Source organism: Schistocerca americana, chromosome X (genome assembly GCF_021461395.2).
Source record: "Schistocerca americana isolate TAMUIC-IGC-003095 chromosome X, iqSchAmer2.1, whole genome shotgun sequence".
NCBI lineage: Eukaryota > Metazoa > Arthropoda > Insecta > Orthoptera > Acrididae > Schistocerca > Schistocerca americana.
Genome location: NC_060130.1, coordinates 261313044 through 261338494, shown reverse-complemented (window position 1 = coordinate 261338494; position 25451 = coordinate 261313044). Strand labels below are relative to the sequence as shown.

Sequence of the window (25451 nt, the reverse complement as noted above, 5' to 3'; positions counted from 1 at the left end):
ACTGTCAAACTTCTTTCACTACTTGCATTATAGTTTTAATTTTGTTTAGAGGTCTACTTACTGTGTTGATGCAATGAATTGTTTTATCCTGTATTTTTGTAGAGCTCTTGCCAGATATGCTCTGCAGTATTAGATTTAAATGCCTATGTTGCAATAGGACCCATATCTCTAAATCTGTTGTTTGCTGTTGTGGAATGTGAGTCTGTTTCAGTGTTGGGGCCACTCCTGTTCCTTATTTATATAAATGATATGCCGTCTAGTATTATGGGTAACTCTAAAATATTTCTGTTTGCTGATGACGCTAGCTTGGTAGTAAAGGATGTTGTGTCCAACATTGACCTAAGTTCATGGCTTGTAGAAAATAAATTAACTCCAAATCACAGTAAGACTCAGTTTTTACAGTTTCTAACACACAATTCAACAAAACCTGACATTTTAATTTCACAGAGTGGGCATATTTAGTGAAACTGAACAGTTAAAATTTCTAGGTGCTCAGATAGATAGTAAACTGTCGTGGGAAGCCCACATTTAAGATCTTGTTCAAAGACTTAATGCTGCCATTTTTACTATTGGAACAATATCTGAAGTGAGTGATCATTCGACACAAAAATTAGTCTACTTTGCTTATTTTCATTCACTTGTATCATATGGTGGTATATTTTGGGGTAAGTTCTTGTTGTATTGTAGATTGCATTTACTTAAATTTATGGATTGACTTTTTTTGGGTTCATATACATTTTATTTTTATCTATTATTACTTTTATGTTGTAATTTCATGTACTGACATGTTCCATGACCTGGGAGATTTTCTCCTCAGTTTGGTCCTATGGAACTTGACATGTAAATAAAATAAATAAAATTAATTTGAATGTTGATTTTTGTGCATCATTATCTGACAGGCCATTACTAAATTTGATCACAATGTGCTTCTCAATTTGAAGACAAGCTATTGAAAACAATACGTATGATCCTGCGACTATTTCCCCACGCTCTAGTTGCAAAGTGTGACATCTTTATCAGATTGGAAGTTTATTAATGTTATTTTTGCTGTAAATTAGTCAAAAATATAATATTGAAATCTTTACCAATTTAATTTGATGTGTATCTTGTAAACTGAGATTGACAAAGTCTTAAGTCTGGAAAGTAAAGTCATCTCACCGAACTGAGAGGTGAAGTGAAAACTATACTTAAAAATAACCCATCTTTAATCCAGTTTCTAAAAATATGGATTGTACCTAGTAAGATGTCCTAGGTCTTTGAGGCATGTGGTTTACAATATATCATGTGAGTTTGGTGTGAATTATTACAACAGTGTAATCACATTATTAATGAACACTGCAAAAAACACTCCAAAATGTATAACTAAGACATTGTGAGAAACCATTCATTGCAAAGCATGGTGTTACCAACACACACAAATGATTATTTGACAACACTGAAATCCTGGCACACACCTTGTGTTACTGGGATTCATTTATCAAGAAAGCAGTGGAGATCCACAAGTGTCCTAAATTTTTTAATGGAGTTGATGGCGTCACCTGAATCCCAACATGGAGGAGAGATCTAGAAAACAATATAAACCCCATACTAATGTGAGTGGCTGATCTGTTTCCTTATCATTGTTGTGGTATTATTGGTAAAGCGAGCATAAGCATGAGCATGAGCAGTACTAAAGAAAGCACGAGAGCTTTAAATCTGACATATGTGTTGACTAGAGTTTGTTTACATCTTACAGTTTGTCATACCAAGGTATTAAGGAGACATTTTGGGAACTTGCTTACCTGTTTTACCTGTTTTGGTGAATTTCAGTAGTTGTTTCTGTTTGAGTGAGTGTATGTTCAGTGAATTCTGGAAGTAGTCAAAGTTACAGGTTTTTAGTTATTCCAAGATAGATACCAGAGACTTTATGCTCATTTCATTAATAATGTATCAAGTTACATCTTCATTTTAATATTTGGTGGCTAAAATCTGCTTCATTTTAAATGATCAAGACTTTTTATTTAAAAAAAAAAAAAATTACACGGACTTGATCAAATCTGGTAGAAGTAATATTACTGAATATATTGCTGTGTTAGTCTAGAACAAAATTAGGTAAGTAGAACCCAACAACATACAGATACTAACTTTATATAAATTAATCCATTGAGTAGGAGGAGTTGTCAAACAGAAATTATTTCAGTTGTTTTTAAAACTTTTATTATGTGCCTGCACCCTTAATTTGTAGGTGATGTTTTCAAATATTTTTACAGCTGAGTAAGTTAAGTTGTGAATAGTGGAGGCAATTTTTGTTCCAAGTGTTAGACTTACAAACAATACTACTATTTTTAAATTGTGCCTGATGCCTCACAACAAACTTCATAAGAGAGGTTGTTAGGATGCCTAAATTTTTAAACAATTGCCTTCATGAAGTTTGAGGATGACCACCAGATATCCTTACAGAATATTTCTGTATGATGAATATCTTGGTGGTGAAGGATGTTGTGTGCAACATTGGCTCGGATTCAAATAGTGCAGGTCATGACCTAAGTTTGTGGCTTGTAGAAAATAAACTAACGCTAAATCACAGTAAGACTAAGTTTTTAGTTTCTAGCACACAATTCAACAAAACCTGACGTTTTAATTGCAAAGAATGGGCATATGATTAGTGAAACTGTAAAGTTCAAATTTCTAGGTGTTCAGATAGATAGTAAACTGTTGTGGAAAAGCCAAGTTCAGGATCTTGTTCAAAGACTTTGTGCTGCCACTTTTACTATTCGAATGATATCTGAAGTGAGTGATCATTCGACATGAAAATTAGCCTACTTTGCTTATTTTCATTCGCTTCTATCACATGGTATTATATTTTGGGGTAACTCATCCCACTCTAAAACGATATTTTTGGCTCAGAAAGAGGCAGTTCAGGCAATAAGTGGTGTAGGTTCATGAACCTCTTGTCGGACCCTGTTCACGAGTCTGGGTATTTTGACATTGGCCTCTCAATATATATATTCCTTAAAGTCATTTCTTGTTAACAATATTAGCTTATTCCCAAGAATAAGTAGCTTTCACTCAGTTAATACTTGCCAGAAATCAAACCTGCATTTGGATCAGACTTCCTTAACTGTTGTGCAGAACGGTGTGCAGTATACTGTTGCATCCATTTTCAATAAGCTACCACAGAAATTCAAAACTCTTTCAAATCGAAACCGAAGAGTTTCCTCATAACTCACTCCTATTCTGTCAAGGAGTTCCTTGAAAAGTTAAGTTGATACTTTTTGTATGGTTGATTGCATTTACTTAAACTTATGCACTGACTGACTTTCGGGTTCATAAACATTTATTTTTATCTGTTATAACTTTTATGTTTTAATTTCATGTACTGACACGTTCCATGACCTTGGAGATTTCCTCCCCAATTTGGTCCTACAGAACCTGACATGTAAATAAATAAATAAATAAATAAAATAAATAGACATGAACAGTCAGGTGATTGAATATATTCCCAGTTAGGATGTAGATGGCAACGAACACCTGACAGAATATGCATTGATACAGATGAATAAGTAGAACAGAACTATTCAACCACAGAGATGGAAATGTTGGCTGTTCTTTATGCTATTACGTATTTCCACTGTTATTCGTACACGAAAAAGTTTAAAGTTGTGACAGAGCATGCTGTGTTGAAGTGATTGCTGGGACCACAAGAGGCTCCAAGTATGTTAACGTATTGTGCTCTGAAATCAAGTGAATTTAACTATGAAGGCATATACCAATCAGGAAAGAAAAACAGAATTCTGAGAGCCCAAGAAGGAAGATTTGATTTCAAGTATTTAGGGCACAGCTGCAGTCCACAAAGCACTATGGCCTGTTGTGTAGGAATATGAAATACAGCCCCAGTGTGGTGCCAACTGCGCTTGAAATGATTAACGACTATCATATGACCTTATACATGGTATTTCATTACGAATGGTCTATATTCAAGGATATTACAGGAACGATCATTCGAAGCAAAAAAATCTGGTAAAGATGGACTCCAAAACGCATGTCGTAAGAGCTCATATTCGATACTGTGAACCAAATCTCTTCTACCATGAGCTCTTTGCTTTCCATATTTTGGTAGGTGGGTAGTATGGCCCAAACCAAGAAAAAATTGTGTACTAAACATAGGCTCTAAAATGCATACCTTAAGAGCTATGAACCCTTGTTCAGTAGAAAAGATGTCTTTCACAGTAGCAAACCTATTAAAGATATGCATTTTTGAGTCCACATTTACCTGACAATTTTTTCTTGTTGTTGTCCATTCTACCTCGTCCCAAAATATGGAAAGCATGTTTCATAGAATCAAAGATGAAGAAAGCTCATAACTGTTACAGTATGCATTTTATAGCAAGTACAGTGGCAAAGACAATGGTGAAAAGCTGGTTGCTGAAGTTTTGTGTTCCTGATACAATAATTACAGATTAGGGCACTAATTTTATATCCAGTATGATTAAGCACCTATGTCATTTACTAAGCACTCACAAGCTCAGGACTAGCCCTTGGCTCCCTCAGTCTATCAGGAAAACAGAATACATTCACTGTACAGTTGGTAAGATGTTGAGTAGTTGTTGTGAACTTCCATCACAATGATTGGTACAGTTACCTTCTGTATGTCATGTCAGCTTACAATTCTGATGTCCAGTGTAGTGTTGGTCCATCACCATATGAGGTAATATATGGTACAAATCTGACTTCTGTTTTTGTGGTGATTAAGCCTAAAATTGGAAAAACTGGGAATCAGTTACGAAGTTTGCAATGACATTACACAATGTTTGGAAGAAGGTAAAGAAAGCAAACACAGATGCACTAGAGAGTCAATAGCAAATAGGATCACATATAGACCAATTACCACAGTTCAGAATTGGTCAATGGGTCTTAGTGATGAATCCCTGCTCACCTACGAACAAAACAATGAAATTTCTGATGACGCCACAGACCATAGCAGGTCATAAAAATGAAGTCACTCATTAATGTAAAGTTATAATTACGAACAAAGACTCCCATTGTTCATGATGGACATGTTAAGCCATTTAAGGGAACTGTGATGCTCTACTGCAAGTGCTGACATCACTGCAAGTGCTGACATCACTGCCAGTAGAGAGCACTAAATCTAAGAAAGCAAGGGAAGAAGGATGAGCAAAGTGTGCATTATGTGCCTTACGCAATTAGATCACAATGAGGAGTAACAATGATTGTTTTGTTTTGTTTTAAGACATTAAAACAACTAAGGTCATATGCGTCCATGTCAGAACAGTAGAACACAAAGATGAGAAAGGAGTTAAAAGCAACTACAAGTTAAGCCCAATCAACGGACAGCCTCTCTTGGAGAAACAGCCATAAAGACAATGGAGGTCCAGAACTAAAGATTAAATGTCTTTCGCCATACTGCTACAACGGATAAAAAGCAAAACACGGTCAACAGCTCTCTCACTGTTCACTAAAATGGCCGATAAATTGGACAGCAAACATACAGTACAACTTAAGTGGTTAAAAAAGGGCATCCCGTAAGGAAATGCCGAACAGTTAAACGTTGATGACAATGAGCATTAAGAAAGTGGTGGGAAACACCACTTAACAAATGATGGCTAAAAAGACAGTGCCCAACACTCAACCTAGCTAAAATGATCTCCTCATGGCATGGGGGCCAAGAGAAGGTTGCCCAAGCTACTGGGAGAGGTTTAATTCCCTGCAGCTTATTACTGTGAAGGGAAGACTAGTGGTGATGCCAAAGTGACACCACTTGCTGACAGATGGCGATAAGCAGATCATCGGAAGGAATGGAAGAACTAGCTGGCTGAGGTAGGAGGACTGCAACCTTGGCAGCAGCATCAGCAGCCTCGTTTCGCATCAGACCAATGTGACCAGGAACCCACATAAACATCACTGTGGCCCCATCAAGAGTGAGGAAGTGAAAGCTTTCCTGGACCCACTGCACTAAGGGATGGATGATGTGTATCACACACAGGCTCTGAGGGTATAGAGTCACAGCAAATGACACAATCGAACAGCCTGTGTCGCTGGATGTATAATGTGGCCTGATACAGGGTACCGCTCTGCTGTAAATACTGAGCAGTCTTCCAAAAGCTGACACCAAAAATGCTCTGTGGAAATAACGAAAGCACACCCAATACTAAGGTCAGTCGGAGAGCCATCAGCATTCAAAAAGGTACTACCGCGAAGTTCCGTACGAAGATCGAAAAATCTTATGGGGATAGAGTGAGTCTGGAGTAGTCTCCTTATGAATCAAATGAAGTACAAGGTGAACATGAGCCGCTGCATGAAGCCAAGGTGGTGAAGGGTTCACACCCAAAGGAAAAGTGGCAGGTAGTTTTAAGTTAATCTGCTGGTGCAATAACTGAAAGCAAACTCCAGGAGATAACAGAGAAGAGGGACATGCACCATACTGACGGTCAAAGGAGGAGGCATAGGATGAGTAGCCAGGCACGGCAGACAAACGGCATGCATACCTGCTGAGGAGAGCATGTATGTACAGTATGTAGTGGGTTGTTTGGGCGCACGACAGCAAGGTCTTCAGTGCCCGCTCCCAGTAACAGATTAAGATGGGTGCCAAGAAAATACTCAGAATAGTAAGATAAAACAGAACGTAGAATACAGGTAACAAGCTTGGAAAAATATGTGCCTACCCACACCGAAGTGTGGGACGAAGCATGCTGTCAGCAGTGAAACTTGGACAACACAGGAAGAAAGTGGTAGAGGGACCTAAAACAATATAGCAGATGGGAGTGGCTAGCTAACCACAAGGAAAAAAGGGAGGAGCCAGCCACTTTGCAAGACACAAAAACCTCCAGCCTAGAAGTTTAGACCAGAGTCCAGACACCTCACAAAACTTTAAAATCCTAGACACATACATCTCATCATTAGCTAAAACACAGGGCAGATCCCCATCAACTTGTGCTTCTGCCCTTGCATCACGGTATGAAATGCAGTCTGTTAAAACGTGCCAGACAGAGATGTGCGCACCACAAGCATCACAAAACGGGGGATCCTCCCCCCCCCCCCCCTCCCCCCCCCCCCCCCCCCCCCCCCGCCCCCCCCCCCCCCCCCGTAATAGAAAGCTATGTGTGAGAGGACAGTGCCCAATCCGAAGACGCACGAGGGTCACTTCTTCCCACCTCAGCAACCGGCAGGAGGAACACCACAGCCGAGTTGTTGACTTCACCAACAGCAGTTTATTGGCAGTCACCGCCAGCAATTCTTCCTCTCACAACTCCACGCACTTCTTGTGGAGTGCAGAAATGACCGACTGCTCTCTGCAGGCCTCCTTGGCAGCCCGATTGGCCCATATTCCTACATGACCAGGCACCCAGCAGAAGGACACCTCCTTACCCTGCCGTTGGAGCAAGTACAGTTGGTCATATATCAGCTGAACCATCTCCTCAGTTGGGTACAGATTCTGCAGTGATTGTAAGGCACTAAGAGAATCAGAGCAGAGGAGAAATCGATTGCCCCGAACATGATCCATCCACTCCATTGCCTTCAGGATCGCATGGAGCTCCGCTGCGAAAACAGTATATTCATCAGGGAGGCGAATCCGGGTAACATATCAGGTAACATTACAGAACAGCCAATGAAATTCTCCTGTTTGGAGCCATCAGTGTAAACGAAGGTAAAACCGTGACGCACACCTAAAACGTCAAAAAACAGAGATTGGAATGTAAAATCTGGTGTACTATCTTTCTTAAAATTAGTCAAATCTAAAATAAGTCTGGGTCTCCGGAGGAGTCAAGGTGGAAATCTGCTCCAACCGTGACGGAAAACATGAAGACAAGCCATATCCATCGCAGAGAGGCAATCCCGTGCATGAATCCCCTAGGGCCGCATCGCTCGTTGCCGGTTATGAAATAGCCGTGCCAGAGGAAGCTGAGCAATGGTATGGCATGCAGGTGTGTATGATGTGGACAAATTTTTACACGCCTGGCGCACCATAAGTAGCCGCCACCGCATATGAAGTGGCGGTTCACCAGCCTCTGCACAGAGGCTTGGTATGGGGCTAGTTCTGAATGACCCAGTGGCCAACCGAAGCCCTTCATGGTGCACAACGTTCAACATCTTTAAGTAAGAAGGCCTCTAAGACCCATACACCATGCGCCCATAATCGAGCTGAGATAGCACAAACGCCCTGTAAAACTGGAGCAGACAAGTCCTGTCGGCTACCTATGTACTGTGGCTAAGATATTTTAAAATACTTAAAGCCTAAGTGACAGTCGTTTTAGGTCTTTAAGATGAGGTAACCACATAAACTTCGAGCAAAAAACGGGCCCCACAAATCTCACCGTGTCTTTAAAAGCAAGGACAGTGTCCCTCATCCTCAACTCAGTAAAAGGTTACAAACGAACGAGAATGGTGAAAAAGAATACATGTGGACTTCTCAGTGGAAAACTTAAAACCACTCTTCTGCGCCCAGTCATCCAAATGTCTAAGAGTAAGTTGCAACTGATGCGTTGTTGTTGCAAGGCTTGAAGAAGAGCAAAACAAAGAGAAATCATTCACAAACAAGGAACACTGGACAGGACTTTTCACTATGGAGGTAATGCCATTAGTAATGATGGCAAAGACAGTCACACTTAAAACACTACCCTGAGGGACACCGTTCTCCTGCTCAAAGCAGTCAAACAGGACGTCAACAATTTGGTATCTAAAATATCGTGGCGAGAGGAAAGACTGAATAAAAAGAGGAAGACAACCACGAAAATTCCATTCATGAAGCTGCTCCAGGATGAGACGCCTCCAAGTGGTATCGTAGGCCTTCTCGATGTCAAAAACTGCACCTAGAAGGTGGTGATGGTGGTGGAAAACTTGCTGTATAGCCGCCTCCAGGAGGGCAAGGTTATCGAAGGTGGAACAAACCCTCCTGAACCCACACTGAAAGCGACACTGAAAGCGACTAAGGACTTGCCGGGATTCTAACATCCAGACAAGGCGCCGGTTGACCATCCGCTCCCAGGTCTTTCTTGTGCAACTAGTGAGGGCAACACTATGGTAGCTACTTGGGCTCGTGCGGTCTTTCCAGGTTTAAAAAAAGGAATTAAAACTGCCTCATGCCACGAGTCAGGAAAGTGACATGACGCCCAAATGGCATTAAAAAGTGTGAGGAGAATTTCTTTGTTGCGCCTTGTGAGGTGCCGTAGCATACTGTAATGGATCCTGTCGTGACCAGGTGATGTGTCACGATAATGCAGAATCCAACCCCCACATGGAAAATGGGCAACTGTAAATTTCATTAGAAGTGGACTGGAAGTCCAGAGTATACCTCTCAGCAAACGCTCTATGGCACTGGAAACCCGGATCCTGACTGGCTGTTGCAGTAACCGTGGCAAAATATGCTGCCATAGTGTGGGCAATGTCTCGTGGATCCGTGTGGAGAGTGCCATTATTCATTACAGCAGCCATGGGTCACCTCCCTCCTCTCCCAGAAATTCTCCTGATGGTCTCCCACACAATGGAACTTTTGGTGGAACGATTATTGGCGTTCAGGCACTGTTGCCACCACCTCTTCTTGCTCTCTCTAATAATGCGGTGACATTTTGCCCTCGCCACCTGAAAGGTTGCAAGATTCTCAGCAGCAGCCGACACTGGAACTGGCGCAGAGCCGCACGCCTGGTCCTGATTGCAGAGCAGCATTCGGCACTCCACCAAGGGCCTGGTTGCCTCTTCCGGTGGCCTGTGGACTGTGGAATGGATGCTGCAGTGGCATGGTGGACCATTTTTGTAATATGATCCACCCACGCCTCAACATTCGCACAGTGTTCGAACTGGGCCAACTGGCTATAAAGTGTCCAGTCGGCCCCACTGAGCACCCATCGTGATGGTCTCCATTTGGGGCCCACGCCATCTGGCAGGTGAATCCAGATTGGGACGTGATCACTGCCGTGCAAGTCAGTGACCACTTCCCATTGAGCACTGGCGGCAAGAGCTGGAGAGCGAAGCGAGAGGTCAATGGCAGAGAATGACCCAGTCACTGTGCAGAAGTGAGTGCTCTGTCCTCCATTGAGCAAGTAGGCACAGGATGACAGGAGAAGCCTCTCAACTGCTCTACCCCTGGGACAGGTAATGGCAGAGCCCCAAAGTGCATTGTGGGCATTAAAATCACCACAAATAATGAACGGCTGGGGGAGCTGTGTAAGAAGGTCAGTGAGGGCTGCTTCATCAAGTGCATCATGTGGAGGCAAGTACAGAGAACGTACGGTCAATGGATGACGCACGTGCACAGACACAGTGACGGCCTGTAAAGTCGTCGTATGAGAGAGAGGCGAGGAGTGGTAGTCCATCCTGACGAAAATACCTACGCCTCCTCCAGCTCTCTCTCCACGAAGGCTGTCCTTTTCGTAGAGTGTATAGCCTCATAGCTCAAGGGAGTATGATGGATGGAAATAAGTCTCCTGGGGACACACACACATAGTGGTCTACCCTGAGAGAGTAGACAACGTTCCTCCACATGCGTCCTGAACCCCGGCAAGTTTCACTGAAGTATGGGAGCTACCTATGACGGTGGTAGCACCTTCATCCTGTCTCTCTGATGGGGTGGGGAGACTGCAGCAGGTGGAGCAGCAGGAGTGAGGCGAGATGATTGCCCCACACATACGTTGTACTCCATCAGCTCTGGGGAAGAGACAGAAAAAGCATCACATAAAACGACATCTGCATGGTCGGACGGTTTACCACATGATCTGACCCGCTGTTGCTGCTGTATAGGAGCTTTCTGCGGTTTGGTGGGCTTTGGGGGGAGCCGACGTGGGAATGGTAATGGACGTACTGGGCTTTGGAACAGCCTCAGCTGTTGGAGGCGCCAAGGGCTGGCCCAAGTTCACCACTGTAACTGTGTCTGCCGTTCGAGTAGGGGCTACAGGCTCAAACACTGGCTGCGTTGCACGTGCACTGACATCTGCAGGTGTTAGTGCTAACACTCACCACCTCTGTCTGCGTAGAGGCATCGGCCATTGGAGTAGACTTCTGAACCATGGATGCAAAAGATGTAGCTAATGTGGCAGGTTGCATTGACTTTTACATCTTCTTGGCCTCATCATAGCAGATATGCTCGGTTGTTTCATTTCCTGGACTTTGCATTCCTCTAAAAATATTTGGCAGTCCCTACTCCAAACAGGGTGGTTCCAGAGCAATTTATACATTTGGTTGGAGACGAGCACCCAACTCCTTCATGAGCAGCCTTACCGCAGTTGCCTATGCTGCTTTGCCTTTACACCCTAACGTGGTATGCCCAAAACGCTGGCATTTAAAACAGTGCGTTGGGGTTGGGAAATAAGGCCTCACACTAAGGCAAAGAAAGCCAGCTTCAACATCGCCAGGAAGTTTCGTGCTACTGAAGGTCAGAATAAAGGAGTTGGATTTGCTAAGATTGCCATCAATTCTCTTCATGATATGTTTTACATCAATGATACCTTCTGAAGGCCACTCACGTTGCAGTTCTTCCCTGGGAATGTCTATTAGATCCCGGCATGTCACAACATCTTTGCTATAATTCAAGGCGCTGTGCATTTCAGTGTCTACGGCATACTCCCCAAGGCATTTAGCAGAGGTTAGTTGCTTGCTAGGAAGTGGAAGTTTCCACTAGCAAGGTCCCATTACGGAAACGCTTCATCTATTTTAAGGAGCCACAGATTTCCTTCAATCCAAAAATAAGTCTTGGATGGAGTACAATGTGAGCGCCTCACACTCTCCCCAAAAATGTCTTCTGCAGGTCAAACTGAAACCAATGATGGGCCGAATCTGGCCTGCAGGCAACTGGTTGCCCACCTATCCTATACATCATCAGTACTATTGTCAGTTCTCGAACAGCCAATCACATAAAATTCAAGAAAGGAAAAAGCATTGCAGCATATGCAATAACCAGTATCACAAGCATAAATTTCAGATCACTCCAACTTCTTCAATAGATACCAGGATTTTAACTCTCAAGAGTAAGAATTTTTCATAAGGATGATAGTATTTCAAGCAAAATATTAACAGCATGTACTTCAGTTACAGCTGATGTTTACATCCATATTTTTAATGCATCACTTTCACAAGGTATCTTTCAAGACCAGCCAAAGCCCAACAATATTAGAACACTTTTTAAGAAAGGTAACAGGACAGACGTTAATAACTAATGACTAATTTCACTATGAACTTCATTTTCTAAAGTTGCTGCAAAAGGTAATGTATTGAAGAATGGTCATGCCTATCTACAAATATACTGTCAGTCAAAATTTGAATGCCAGATGAGTCTCTCCACTAAATGTGGCATCTACCGTTTCACTGACCACATACTGAAATATCTGACTGGCGAGTCAATACCTACCAGGACGTTCTTGTGATGTATGTATGACATTTGATTTTGTAAATCACAACATTGTTTTGGATAAACTTAAAAAGTTCAGTTTTCAAGGTACAATGCTTTAAGTGGTTGAATTTATACTGCACTGACAGGAAGAAAATGGCCATGTTAGATAGCTCATGAAGTTTTAATGATGAATCTCCCCCTGAGTGTGGACAAATTATTACAGGCATTCCATAGAGTTCAATTCTGGGAAAACTCCTGTTCATGATATGTATTAATGATCTTCCACCTTACAGTAATAAAGCAGAAATGGTGTTCTTTGATGATAATGCAACAATCACAATCAAGACCTTCAGAGGTGTGACAACAGACTGATCAATAAAAGAAATGCCAAAAAATATTGATTCTCGGAATATTACTTAGAAAACATACACTTCACTGAAATCTGTACAAGGCAAGATATATCACCAGCAACAATAATAGAGCACTGGGAGATGGGAAGCATGTAAAATCAATTGTTCAAAATTCCTAGGTGCACGTATAGACCAAAACTTGAACAGAAAATCACATATTACAGATTTCTTAAAATGCTTGAATTCAGCAACATTTTCTCTACATGTAATTGCAGATTTTTTTAATGAAAGCATTAAAAAACCAGCTTACTTTGCACACTGTCATTCATTGATGTGACTGGAAATAGTTTTTTGAGGCAATTCTACACACAGACACTAAGTATTCATCACACAGAAATATTCTGTAAGGATATCTGGTGGTCATCCTCAAACTTCATGAAGGCAATTGTTTAAAAATTTAGGCATCCTAACAACCTCTCTTATGAAGTTTGTTGTGAGGCATCAGGCACAATTTAAAAATAGTAGTATTGTTTGTAAGTCTAACACTTGGAACAAAAATTGCCTCCACTATTCACAACTTAACTTACTCAGCTGTAAAAATATTTGAAAACATCACCTACAAATTAAGGGTGCAGGCACATAATAAAAGTTTTAAAAACAACTGAAATAATTTCTGTTTGACAACTCCTCCTACTCAATGGATTAATTTATATAAAGTTAGTATCTGTATGTTGTTGGGTTCTACTTACCTAATTTTGTTCTAGACTAACACAGCAATATATTCAGTAATATTACTTCTACCAGATTTGATCAAGTCCGTGTAATTTTTTTTTTTTAAATAAAAAGTCTTGATCATTTAAAATGAAGCAGATTTTAGCCACCAAATATTAAAATGAAGATGTAACTTGATACATTATTAATGAAATGAGCATAAAGTCTCTGGTATCTATCTTGGAATAACTAAAAACCTGTAACTTTGACTACTTCCAGAATTCACTGAACATACACTCACTCAAACAGAAACAACTACTGAAATTCACCAAAACAGGTAAAACAGGTAAGCAAGTTCCCAAAATGTCTCCTTAATACCTTGGTATGACAAACTGTAAGATGTAAACAAACTCTAGTCAACACATATGTCAGATTTAAAGCTCTCGTGCTTTCTTTAGTACTGCTCATGCTCATGCTTATGCTCGCTTTACCAATAATACCACAACAATGATAAGGAAACAGATCAGCCACTCACATTAGTATGGGGTTTATATTGTTTTCTAGATCTCTCCTCCATGTTGGGATTCAGGTGACGCCATCAACTCCATTAAAAAATTTAGGACACTTGTGGATCTCCACTGCTTTCTTGATAAATGAATCCCAGTAACACAAGGTGTGTGCCAGGATTTCAGTGTTGTCAAATAATCATTTGTGTGTGTTGGTAACACCATGCTTTGCAATGAATGGTTTCTCACAATGTCTTAGTTATACATTTTGGAGTGTTTTTTGCAGTGTTCATTAATAATGTGATTACACTGTTGTAATAATTCACACCAAACTCACATGATATATTGTAAACCACATGCCTCAAAGACCTAGGACATCTTACTAGGTACAATCCATATTTTTAGGAACTGGATTAAAGATAAGTTATTTTTAAGTATAGTTTTCACTTCACCTCTCAGTTCGGTGAGATGACTTTACTTTCCAGACTTAGGACTTTGTCAATCTCAGTTTATGAGATACACATCAAATTAAATTGGTAAAGATTTCAATATTATATTTTTGACTAATTTACAGCAAAAATAACATTAATAAACTTCCAATCTGATAAAGATGTCACACTTTGCAACTAGAGCGTGGGGAAATAGTCGCAGGATCATACGTATTGTTTTCAATAGCTTGTCTTCAAATTGAGAAGCACATTGTGATCAAATTTAGTAATGGCCTGTCAGATAATGATGCACAAAAATCAACATTCAAATTTATTTTATTTATTTTATTTACATGTCAAGTTCCATAGGACCAAATTGAGGAGAAAATCTCCCAGGTCATGGAACACGTCAGTACATGAAATTACAACATAAAAGTAATAATAGATAAAAATAAAATGTATATGAACCCAAAAAAAGTCAATCCATAAATTTAAGTAAATGCAATCTACAATACAACAAGAACTTACCCCAAAATATACCACCATATGATACAAGCGAATGAAAATAAGCAAAGTAGACTAATTTTTGTGTCGAATGATCACTCACTTCAGATATTGTTCCAATAGTAAAAATGGCAGCATTAAGTCTTTGAACAAGATCTTAAATGTGGGCTTCCCACGACAGTTTACTATCTATCTGAGCACCTAGAAATTTTAACTGTTCAGTTTCACTAAATATGCCCACTCTGTGAAATTAAAATGTCAGGTTTTGTTGAATTGTGTGTTAGAAACTGTGTTACTGTGATTTGATGTTAGTTTATTTTCTACTAGCCATGAACTTAGGTCATGAACTGCACTATTTGAAACCAAGCCAATATTGGACACAACATCCTTTACTACCAAGCTAGTGTCATCAGGAACTAGAAATATTTTAGTCACCCGTAATACTAGAGGGCATATCATTTATATAAATAAGGAACAGGAGTGGCACCAACACCGATCCCTGGGTCTGCCCCCACTTGACTGTACCCCACTGAGACCCCCACATCACAGCCATTCTCAACATTGTGAATAATAACCTCTTGCTGTCTGTTGCTAAAATAAGAGGTGAACCAATTGTGAGCTACTCCCCGTATTCCGTAATGGTCCAACTTCTGGAGCAGTATTTTGTGATCTACACAATCAAATGCCTGAGTTAATTTAAAATACATGCCTACTACAGTAGTACAAGTTTATATGCCAGCTAGCTCTGCAGATGACGAAGAAATTTAAGAAATTTATGACGAAATAAAAGAAATTATTGAGATAGTGAAGGGAGACGAAAATTTAATAGTCATGGGTGACTGGAATTCGGTAGTAGGAAAAGGGAGAGAAGGAAACGTAGTAGGTAAACATGGATTGGTGCTAAGAAATGAAAGAGGAAGCCGCCTGGTAGAATTTTGCACAGAGCACAACTTAATCATAGCTAACACTTGGTTCAAGAATCATAAAAGAAGGTTGTATACATGGAAGAAGCCTGGAGAAACTGACAGATTTCAGATAGATTATATAATGGTAAGACAGAGATTTAGGAACCAGGTTTTAAATTGTAAGACCTCAGGGGCAGATGTGGGCTCTGACCACAGTGTATTGGTTATGAACTGTAGATTAAAACTGAAAAAACTGCAAAAAGGTGAGAATTTAAGGAGATGGGACCTGGATAAACTGACTAAACCAGAGGTTGCACAGAGTTTCAGGGAGAGCGTAAGAGAACAAATGCTAGGAATGGGGGAAAGAAATACAGTAGAAGAAGAATGGGTAGCTTTGAGGGATGAAGTAGTGAAGGCAGCAAAGGATCAAGTAGGTAAAAAGACGAGGGCTAGTAGAAATCCTTGGGTAACAGAAGAAATATTGAATTTAATTGATGAAAGGCGAAAATATAAAAATGCAGTAAATGAAGCAGGCAAAAAGGAATACAAACGTCTCAAAACTGAGATCGACAGGAAGTGCAAAATGGCTAAGCAGTGGTGGCTAGAGGACAAATGTAAGGATATAGAGGCTTATCTCACTAGGGGTAAGATAGATACTGCCTACAGGAAAATTAAAGAGACCTTCGGAGAAAAGAGAACCACTTGTATGAATATTGAGATCTCAGATGGTAACCCAGTTCTAAGCAAAGAAGGGAAAGCAGAAAGGTGGAAGGGGTATATAGAGGGTCTATACAAGGGTGATGTACTTGAGGATAATATTATGGAAATGTAAGAGGATGTAGATGAAGATCAAATGGGAGATATGATACTGCATAAAGAGTTTGACAGAGCACTGAAAGACCTAAGTCGAAACAAGGCCCCCGGAGTAGATAACATTCCATTAGAACTACTGACAACCTTGGGAGAGTCAGTCCTGACAAAACTCTACCATCTGGTGAGCAAGATGTATGAGACAGGCGAAATACCCTCAGACTTCAAGAAGAATATAATAATTCCAATCCCAAAGAAAGCAGGTGTTGACAGATGTGAAAATTACCGAACTATCAGTTTAATAAGTCACAGTTGCAAAATACTAATGCGAGTTCTTTACAGACGAATGAAAAAAACTAGTAGAAGCCAACCTAGGGGAAGATCAGTTTGGATTCCGTAGAAATATTGGAACACGTGAGGCAACACTGACCCTACGACTTATCTTAAAAGAAAGATTAAGGAAAGGCAAACGTACGTTTCTAGCATTTGTAGACTTAGAGAAAGCTTTTGACAATGTTGACTGGAATACTCTTTCAAATTCCAAAGGTGGCGGGGGTAAAATATAGGGAGCGAAAGGTTATTTACAATTTGTACAGAAACCAGATGGCAGTTATAAGAGTTGAGGGGCATGAAAGGGAAGCAGTGGTTGGGAAGGGAGTGAGACAGGGTTGTAGCTCTCCCCGATGTTATTCAATCTGTATATTGAGGAAGCAATGAAGGAAACAAAAGAAAAATTTGGAATAGGTATTAAAATCCATGGGGAAGTAATAAAAACTTTGAGGTTCGCCGATGACATTGTAATTCTGTCACAGACAGCAAAGGACTTGGAAGAGCAGTTGAACGGAATGGATAGTGTCTTGAAAGGAGGATATAAGATGAATATCAACAAAATCAAAATGAGGATAATGGAATGTAGTCGAATAAGTCGGGTGATGCTGAGGGTATTAGATTAGGAAATGAGACACTTAAAGTAGTTTAGGAGTTTTGCTATTTGGGGAGCAAAATAACTGATGATGGTCGAAGCAGAGAGGATATGAAATGTAGACTGGCAATGGCAAGGAAAGCATTTCTGAAGAAGAGAAATTTGTTAACATCGAGTATAGATTTAAGTGTCAGGAAGTCGTTTCTGAAAGTATTTGTGTGGAGTGTAGCCATGTAAGGAAGTGAAACATGGACGATAAATAGTTTGGACAAGAAGAGAACAGAAGCTTTCGGAATGTGGTGCTACAGAAGAATGCTTATGATTAGATGGGTAGATCACATAACTAATGAGGAGGTGTTGAATAGGATTGGGGGGAAGAGAAGTTTGTGGCACAACTTGACTAGAAGAAGGGATCGGTTGGTAGGACATGTTCTTAGGCATCAAGGGATCACCAATTTAGTATTGGAGGGCAGCGTGGAGGGTAAAAATCGTAGAGGGAGACCAAGAGATGAATACACTAAGCAGATTGACAAGGATGTAGGTTGCAGTAGGTACTGGGAGATGAAGAAGCTTGCACAGGATAGAGTAACACGGAGAGCTGCATCAAACCAGTCTCAGGACTGAAGACCACAACAACAAGAAGCAACTTCCCCACCCCACAAAGAACTCCTTGAAAAACAGCCAGCTAATCTGTATCCTGGTAAAGGAAGCCCCTGAATTGTCAAATTATTATGTGGTACTCCAATATACCAATAATTCCAGAATCACATCTGCTACACTGTCGTCTATAAGCTTTGCCAGCTTCCCCTTCCCATACCTTCTGAGGTGGAGGCCATGCCTAGTGAAACATGACAGAATAAATTGTCCCTCATAGTTTGGGAATATCAGTACCAGGTTTGTTGTCAATGCTCCCTTCAATTTTTCAAATGCTGTCTAGAAGTTGACTATGGAAATTCCACACCTTTTTTCAACAAATGATTCAATAGCTTAGCAATTTCGGCAAACTCTTCAATGAATTCCCATTATTAATTACAGAACCATAAAAATGATTGAAACTGCTATGTAGTTTGTGGTGGTAAGAAAACACATTCTGCAGAAGTTAGGCGTGCGTCAATTTTCACATCTTCCTCTCATTACAGAGTGTTAACTGTGCTGGATTTAGCCTCTTAAAGAATTCCTCTGACCATTGCATGTGCTCTTCCATATCCTTAGAAAATGCAATTATGTTGTTGAGATAAAAAACAGTCTTGATTTTAATCCTCTGAGCACTCCATCGGATACTAATAGCCTCCGAGATAGCTGGCACATTCTTCAGACCAAATGGCAGCCTAAAATATTGATAGTGACATGTGTCCACAGCTGTAGCATTTCACCTTTGTGTGGAAGAAGAAACACACAACCCTTATCTTGTCCTCAGGCCACAATATTGATCTCTTCCACTTGCTTAGCAGCCATAATGGTGGCAGCAAAATCCTTCGGGTTTTCCATTGTCGCTCTCCTTGACACGTCTGCTGGAAGTCCTCTTAAAAACACATCTGATTCCTGTTCTCCTCTTCTTGTGGAGTAATTCTGTCTGCTTCTACTTTCTGTGTAAGCTCGTACAAGTTAGCATTGATTTTCCTAATTCTGCCTATGAATGCCTCTACCAACTCACTTCACTTTTCAGACAACCCATTAAGCTGTTCTCTAAAAAAACCTTGCAATATTCTGCTTGCGATAACGTGGTTAGTGGGCCTTCTTAAGCTGCTTAAATGTCTGTGCTTTATCCAGCACTTGATGGTACTGATGTATGCTGCTTGCATCACAACCAACTGTAATTTAGACACATCCAAGGATGTCTTGTCTGACCAACTGCCCAACCTAGCGGCAGCTTCCAGGTCATCACTGAACATTGAGACATCCTCGGTTGCCCTATCCGAAAAAGGAGTTGCTAGATTAGCTGTGACAGGATCCAGAGAAGGGATAGGTGAACTAACCAAAGCTTTTGCTTCCACTACATCCACTTGTTTATGCTCATTCTCGCTATTAAAAGTCTCCCTCTCTTTGCAAAGCTTCATTTATCTCCTTTAGCTCGGCAAACTGCCTTGCCAAGAGTTCATCCATTTCCTGGATTGTCATTGTTTCTGTATTTGGCATTTGTGCAAACTCTTAACACACCACTCTAATGAAAGCATCAACCACAATACACACAGACACGGTTACAAGAACAAACTACACTATTCCTTATGAAGGATAATAGCCCAGTGTTATTCAGAACACTGATGCACTTTGTGGCCATTGCTTCATCTTGTGCTGCACACAGCTGGCACCACTCACATGCATAGGAAGTCATTCCCAGCCAAATTACAATACTGGCACCTCACTGGTTGTAAGTAACATTCCTTATAATTACCCCTATACAACAGAATATCAATCCCTGAAAAGGCAGCAGGTCATAGTTATCGGGCAGTGCCATTGGCTGGTGATGACTTCATTCATTTCTGGTTGTTTGGTTTAGTTGGCTCCGGAAGTAACAGTTTAGAATTGCAGACAGTCTAGTACTGGCTGTACAGCTGTTGTACATTCTGAAGCTCTGTCTCTTTTGCATTTTATGCTAAGGAAAATTCAGTAACAGGGTGTAATTTTTCAGAACTGTAAAATGCAGATATTTGGTTATGTTATCTATGTGAACCAAAGTGTGTTTGCAGACACTGTGGTAGATGTTATAGATCTTGATAATGATCTTAAACCTATAAATTATATAAATATAATATAAATTATATAAATATAATTTAGGTGCAAATCCCCATGTCCTGTATGGGCATCCATTGTTCAGTGTGTTTATGGTGGTGAGGTATGTGGATGCTTCAGACTTTTATTGAGAGAGAGAGAGAGAGAGAGAGAGCTGCAAAAAGGGACATAATTGAAATGTAATCATCAAATGATTCTCTTAAATTTTTTCAAATTGAGTTGATATAACAAACCAAAATCTGAACTCACTTTCAAGATGAGTGAGGTTCAAATCTCCACCTGGCCATTTTAATTTAAGTTTTCTGTGATTTCCTCTTCTCACTTCAAAGAAATGCAATAATAATTTGATTCCAGTGCCATTTCCTTCGCATCTCCTCATGAGCTAATGTTCTGTTCCTAATGTTCTGGGTTGACAAAATGTTAAACTTTTATATTTCTTCCTTTTTATCTGATAAAATAAAGAAACCACATACAGAAATATGTGCATGTGTTATTCAGTTGTTTCTGCTTGGACTGTGTTATAATGAAATATGTTGTTTTAATGGTGACAGCATCTTTCAAGAACCTAGAGGACAGATGTCATGTGAGAAAATTTATGTATTCTTCTTGTTATTTTGTGTAATCCTTAATTTGGATGGTAGGATGTGGAATCAAACCTGTATACTCCCATATATAAATTAGTCAGTTCTTGTAAATAATTACTGGGTTTAATTTTTTGTGTTTTTTTATCCAGAAATTGAGTAATCATTGTTTAGTATAACATTGTTTGTAATTATATAATTTGTATTTATAAATAATTTATGAGTAATGATTACATACCTCCTGCAGGATGTGCCTCGTTTATCGCCTGGGGGGAGCTACAATGGATGTTACAGTTGTATTGTGCTGTGCAGGAATGTACACAGTGAAAGGCCATGTGTATAAAGCAAACTTCGGAGGGGACAAGTTCACAGAAATACTTGCCAACTTCCTCGCCGAAATATTTCACCAGTGAGTTCAATTGGTCTCTGTTATTACAAGATGTCTCTCTTCTTGACATTGTGTTATTGTAATATTGTTGATAATTACCCTATGTATGATTTGTGATCAAAAAGTAATGGAAATTTTTATTTTCCTAAAGAATCTTTGTTTATTCATAATCATCAGCCTTTTCCGCTTCAAAGTAATCCCCCTCAGATATCATACACTTACGCCAGCACTTTTTCCAATCTTGGAAGTGCTTCTGAAATTCACTTTTCGTTATGATGTTCAGCTCCTTCAGTGATTCTGTTTTTATCTCATCAGGGGTGGCAAAACAACGTTCTCTCATTGTTCTCATCGACCTCAGGTATAGGAAGAAGTTGCATTTGGCCATGTTTGGCGAGTATGGTGGCTGAGGCGACATAACGTTTTTGGCTTTTGCCAAAAAATCATGATCAAGCATTGAGATGTGAACGGGAGCATTATCGTGGTGCAATTTCCACGAGTAGTTTTGCCACAGTTCTGGCAGGGTTTTTTTAGGACTGCTTCATGCAAACAGCACTTAACTTACAGGTAGTGTTCCTTATTGACTGTACAACCATAAGACAAGAACTCTTGATGCACTATCCAATTGTCATTGAAGAAAACAGTGAGAAGAACCTTGGCATGTGATTGAATTTGTTGAATTTTTTTCAGTCCTGGCTCTTCAGGCAGTTTCCGTTGGGATGATTGGGTCTTGGTGTTGGTGTCATACCCGTATACCCATGTTTTGTCACCTGTTTTAATGTTATTTAGAAGTTCTGGATTGTTGTCAACTTTGTTCAGCAATTCCTGAGTGAAGTCTAGGTGGCGACGTTTTTGGTAAAAATTCCACGATTTGGGAGCAAACTTTGCTGCTGGTTCACATTTAATTGCCAAAACACCCACAAAAAAAAAAAAAAAAAAAAAAAAAAGAAAAACCAACTTGGCATGAGCCAAAGGATACGCTGACATCATCAGCAACATCTCTGATGGTGATTTGGTGGTTTTCCAGAGCCATTTTCTTTACTACTTCCACTTTATAAGTAATGATGTGCTAGGGCATCCAGAACAGTTACTGTCTTTGTCTTCTCAACCCTCTTTGGAATGTTCATGCCCCTCATAAATTCTTGTCTTACTCATAGTAGAGTTGCCAAAAGCCACAGTCAGTATTTCAAATGTTGTGCTACACTTTATTCAATTTTTCAAGCAAAATTTAGTGCAACGATGTGGGGAAAACATAGATTGCTACTTACTGTAAAGATAACACACTAAATTGGAGACAGGCACAGTTAAAAGACTCAAATAAGCTTTTAGCAATGGCCTTCATTGGAAAAATAGAAACGCACACCATTCATTCACGCAAGCAAGCACACCTCACGCACACATGACCACCAACTCCAGCATCTTAGGTCTGACCCCAGCTGCCGGAGTTGGCGGTCAGTAGTTCATGAGGTGTGCTTGCTTGTGTGAATGAATGGAGTGTGTGTCTCTTTTTGCAATGAAGGCTGTTGCTGAAAGCGTATTTGTAAGCATCTTTTAATTGTGCCTGTCTGCAACTAACAGTAAGTAGCAGTCTATCTTCTCCTATGTTGGATATTCCTGCCTGGAGTTTCCATTGTTTAAAATTTAGTGTAAATTCTTTGATCCACCTTTTTCGAAAGTAAAACATTTTCCAGGGACTCTGAAAACACGTATAACCTTTTCGACTGTGAACAATAAAATAAATATTTAAAACAGCTGAAAATCCCAAACATATATCAGGAACATGTGTATCAACAAGAGGAAAAAAGGAAAGAAATTGAAGATCAGATGTATGAAGCCCACAAAATAAAAAAATTCCCATTACTTTTTCTATCACACTTTGTATTATGTGTAGTGATGATTGTTGTCCCGCTCCTAGTAGTTGGTCATTTTGACAATATGTGCAAAATGTACCTGTCTCCTTTGAAAATATAATATTTTACTGTTAATTCTTTTCCAAACACTACAGAAGACTGCCAGTGGTGTATGAAATACAGTAATGTTGTTGTTGTTGTTGTTGTTGTTGTTGTTGTTGTGGTCTTCAGTCCTGAGACTGGTTTGATGCAGCTCTCCATGCTACTCTATCCTGTGCAAGCTTCTTCATCTCCCAGTACCTACTGCAGCCTACATCCTTCTGAATCTGTTTAGTGTATTCATCTCTTGGTCTCCCTCTACGATTTTTACCCTCAACACTGCCCTCCAATACTAAATTGGTGACCCCTCGATGTCTCAGAACATGTCCTACCAATCGATCCCTTCTTCTAGTCAAGTTGTGCCACAAGCTCCTCTTCTCCTGAATTCTATTCAATACCTCCTCATTAGATATGTGATCTACCCATCTAATCTTCAGCATTCTTCTGTAGCACCACATTTCGAAAGCTTCTATTCTCTTCTTGTCTGAACTATTTATCGTCCACGTTTCACTTCCATACATGGCTACACTCCACACAGTAATATTAAGAACAGTAAATGGTCTTGGGTTTATTAATGAGTTTTCAGTGATGATGAAAAGTATAAATTGCCTTGAAATAGAATACATGTATGATGCAATTTGAAACAGTATTGAGATGTATTCATAGTCTTACGTTTGTTGTGTAAACTGTGTTACTAAACATCTAACCCACTATTTGGCATATGGTTCATGATTCCAGTTACAGATCGCCTATCTGATGGCTTCCAAGGGCAACAAAAATTTGACTTTCAGTATTTCATTTAATTATTGGCCAAATTTAAAACATTAAAATTCTGTCATAATTTACTCATTAAGAGGTATAAATCTTATGTTAAAAGTCGGGCACAGTAATAAAAGTCTTATAGTTAGAAATGATGTACGTATCTTGAGGCAGCGTAACTCAGGGCGTGCAAGTTGTCCAGGCTATATTCACCCAGAATTTGAGAATGAGAGCACTTAGCAACTTCCAACTAACTTTACACGTAATTTCAAATCTTTTCTAAACTTTTCTCACTTACATGTTTAATGTCAAATATATTTAACACAGTAACTTGTTTGTAGAGTAATCATACAGTCTGAAACTGTTTTATACATGAGTGTTAGATTCTTTAAAGAATCTTCACTGAGGTTTACTGTTAATTACTAGGATGTGATCAGAAAATTGGCTATAGCAGTTGTCAATGCTAGTATTGCAAACCCATGCAAGGTTGCATTTATATGGTGAAATGTATTATAATGTGAGATAATGTAATGGAGGAAAAACTGTGTAGCTTTAATACAGGGTGTACATAAAGTCCGGGAACACTTTCAATTATTTATTGCATAAGAACCAAACATTGTACAGATATCATACATGTCGTCTTGAAGAGAAACCCTGTAGGTTTTTTTCCATGTATACCATGTAGTTTGGTAATTTGCCGATAGTCAGGGCTAGTCGCAAACGTGGCAGGTTTTCTGTGTGTTGGAGTTCGACAAAAACGAGTGTACTACAGCTGTTCAATGGATGCTTAGAACCAAGTATGGCAAGAAGCCACCAACAAGGAAGGCCATTTAGCACTGGTACAAAAAATTCATTAGGATGGGTTGCTTGTGCCCAGAAAAGAGAAGCATGTATGAGAGACTGGGTGAGGCAATTTAATCAACCAAGATAGCATAACTCTTGTTACAGATCCTTACCATTTTGAAATGATGGGAAATATTAGCTCAGAAAATAACTGGATATGTAACCAAATATTTGCTAAGTAAATGTTGATAAATATAAATTTAAAGATAGAAGGAACCAGGGCATAAACAGTGGAATTATATCTTGATAGCAAAACGGACAGTGTGTGACATAAACTTGAGCCCTGTGCATGATTACCCGTAAACACTATTTCTAAGTTTTTCTTTGGTTTCCTTCACTGCTTGCTCATTGTACCAGTGGAATAACACCAAGGATAGGCTAGAGCCCTGTCTCTTTCCCTTCTCAATCACTTCTTCCCTTTCATGCCCTTCAACCCTTATAATTGCTATTAATCTTTCCTGGTGTTGGCTTCTACCAGTTTTTCCCTTTTGTAAATAATTTCAGTATTTTGCAACCGTGAATTACTATACTGATATTTTGGTAATAGTCACACCTGTCAGCAACTGCTTCCTTTGGAATTGGAATTATTCTTCTTGAAGTTTGAAGGTATTTTGCCTGTTGTCTCATATATTTTGCACACCAGGGTGCGTAGTTTTGTCATGACTGGTTCTCAAAAGGACATCAGCAGATGTTACTGATAAAAATGTACCTCAGGGGCCTTGTTTTGGCATAGATCTTTTGGTCCTAGGTCT

General features: G+C 39.8%; 1 protein-coding gene across 2 annotated transcripts in view; it reads left to right on the top strand.

Moving 5' to 3' along the window:
* The window catches only part of LOC124556692 (heat shock 70 kDa protein 14-like), a 142395-nt gene that overhangs the window by 66997 nt on the left and 49947 nt on the right, over positions 1-25451 (top strand). For both annotated transcript variants that reach the window (XM_047130667.1, XM_047130666.1), the window contains exon 6: positions 21011-21172. In XM_047130667.1, coding sequence (XP_046986623.1) covers positions 21011-21172 — 162 coding nt within the window. The remainder of the gene's footprint in view (positions 1-21010; positions 21173-25451) is intronic.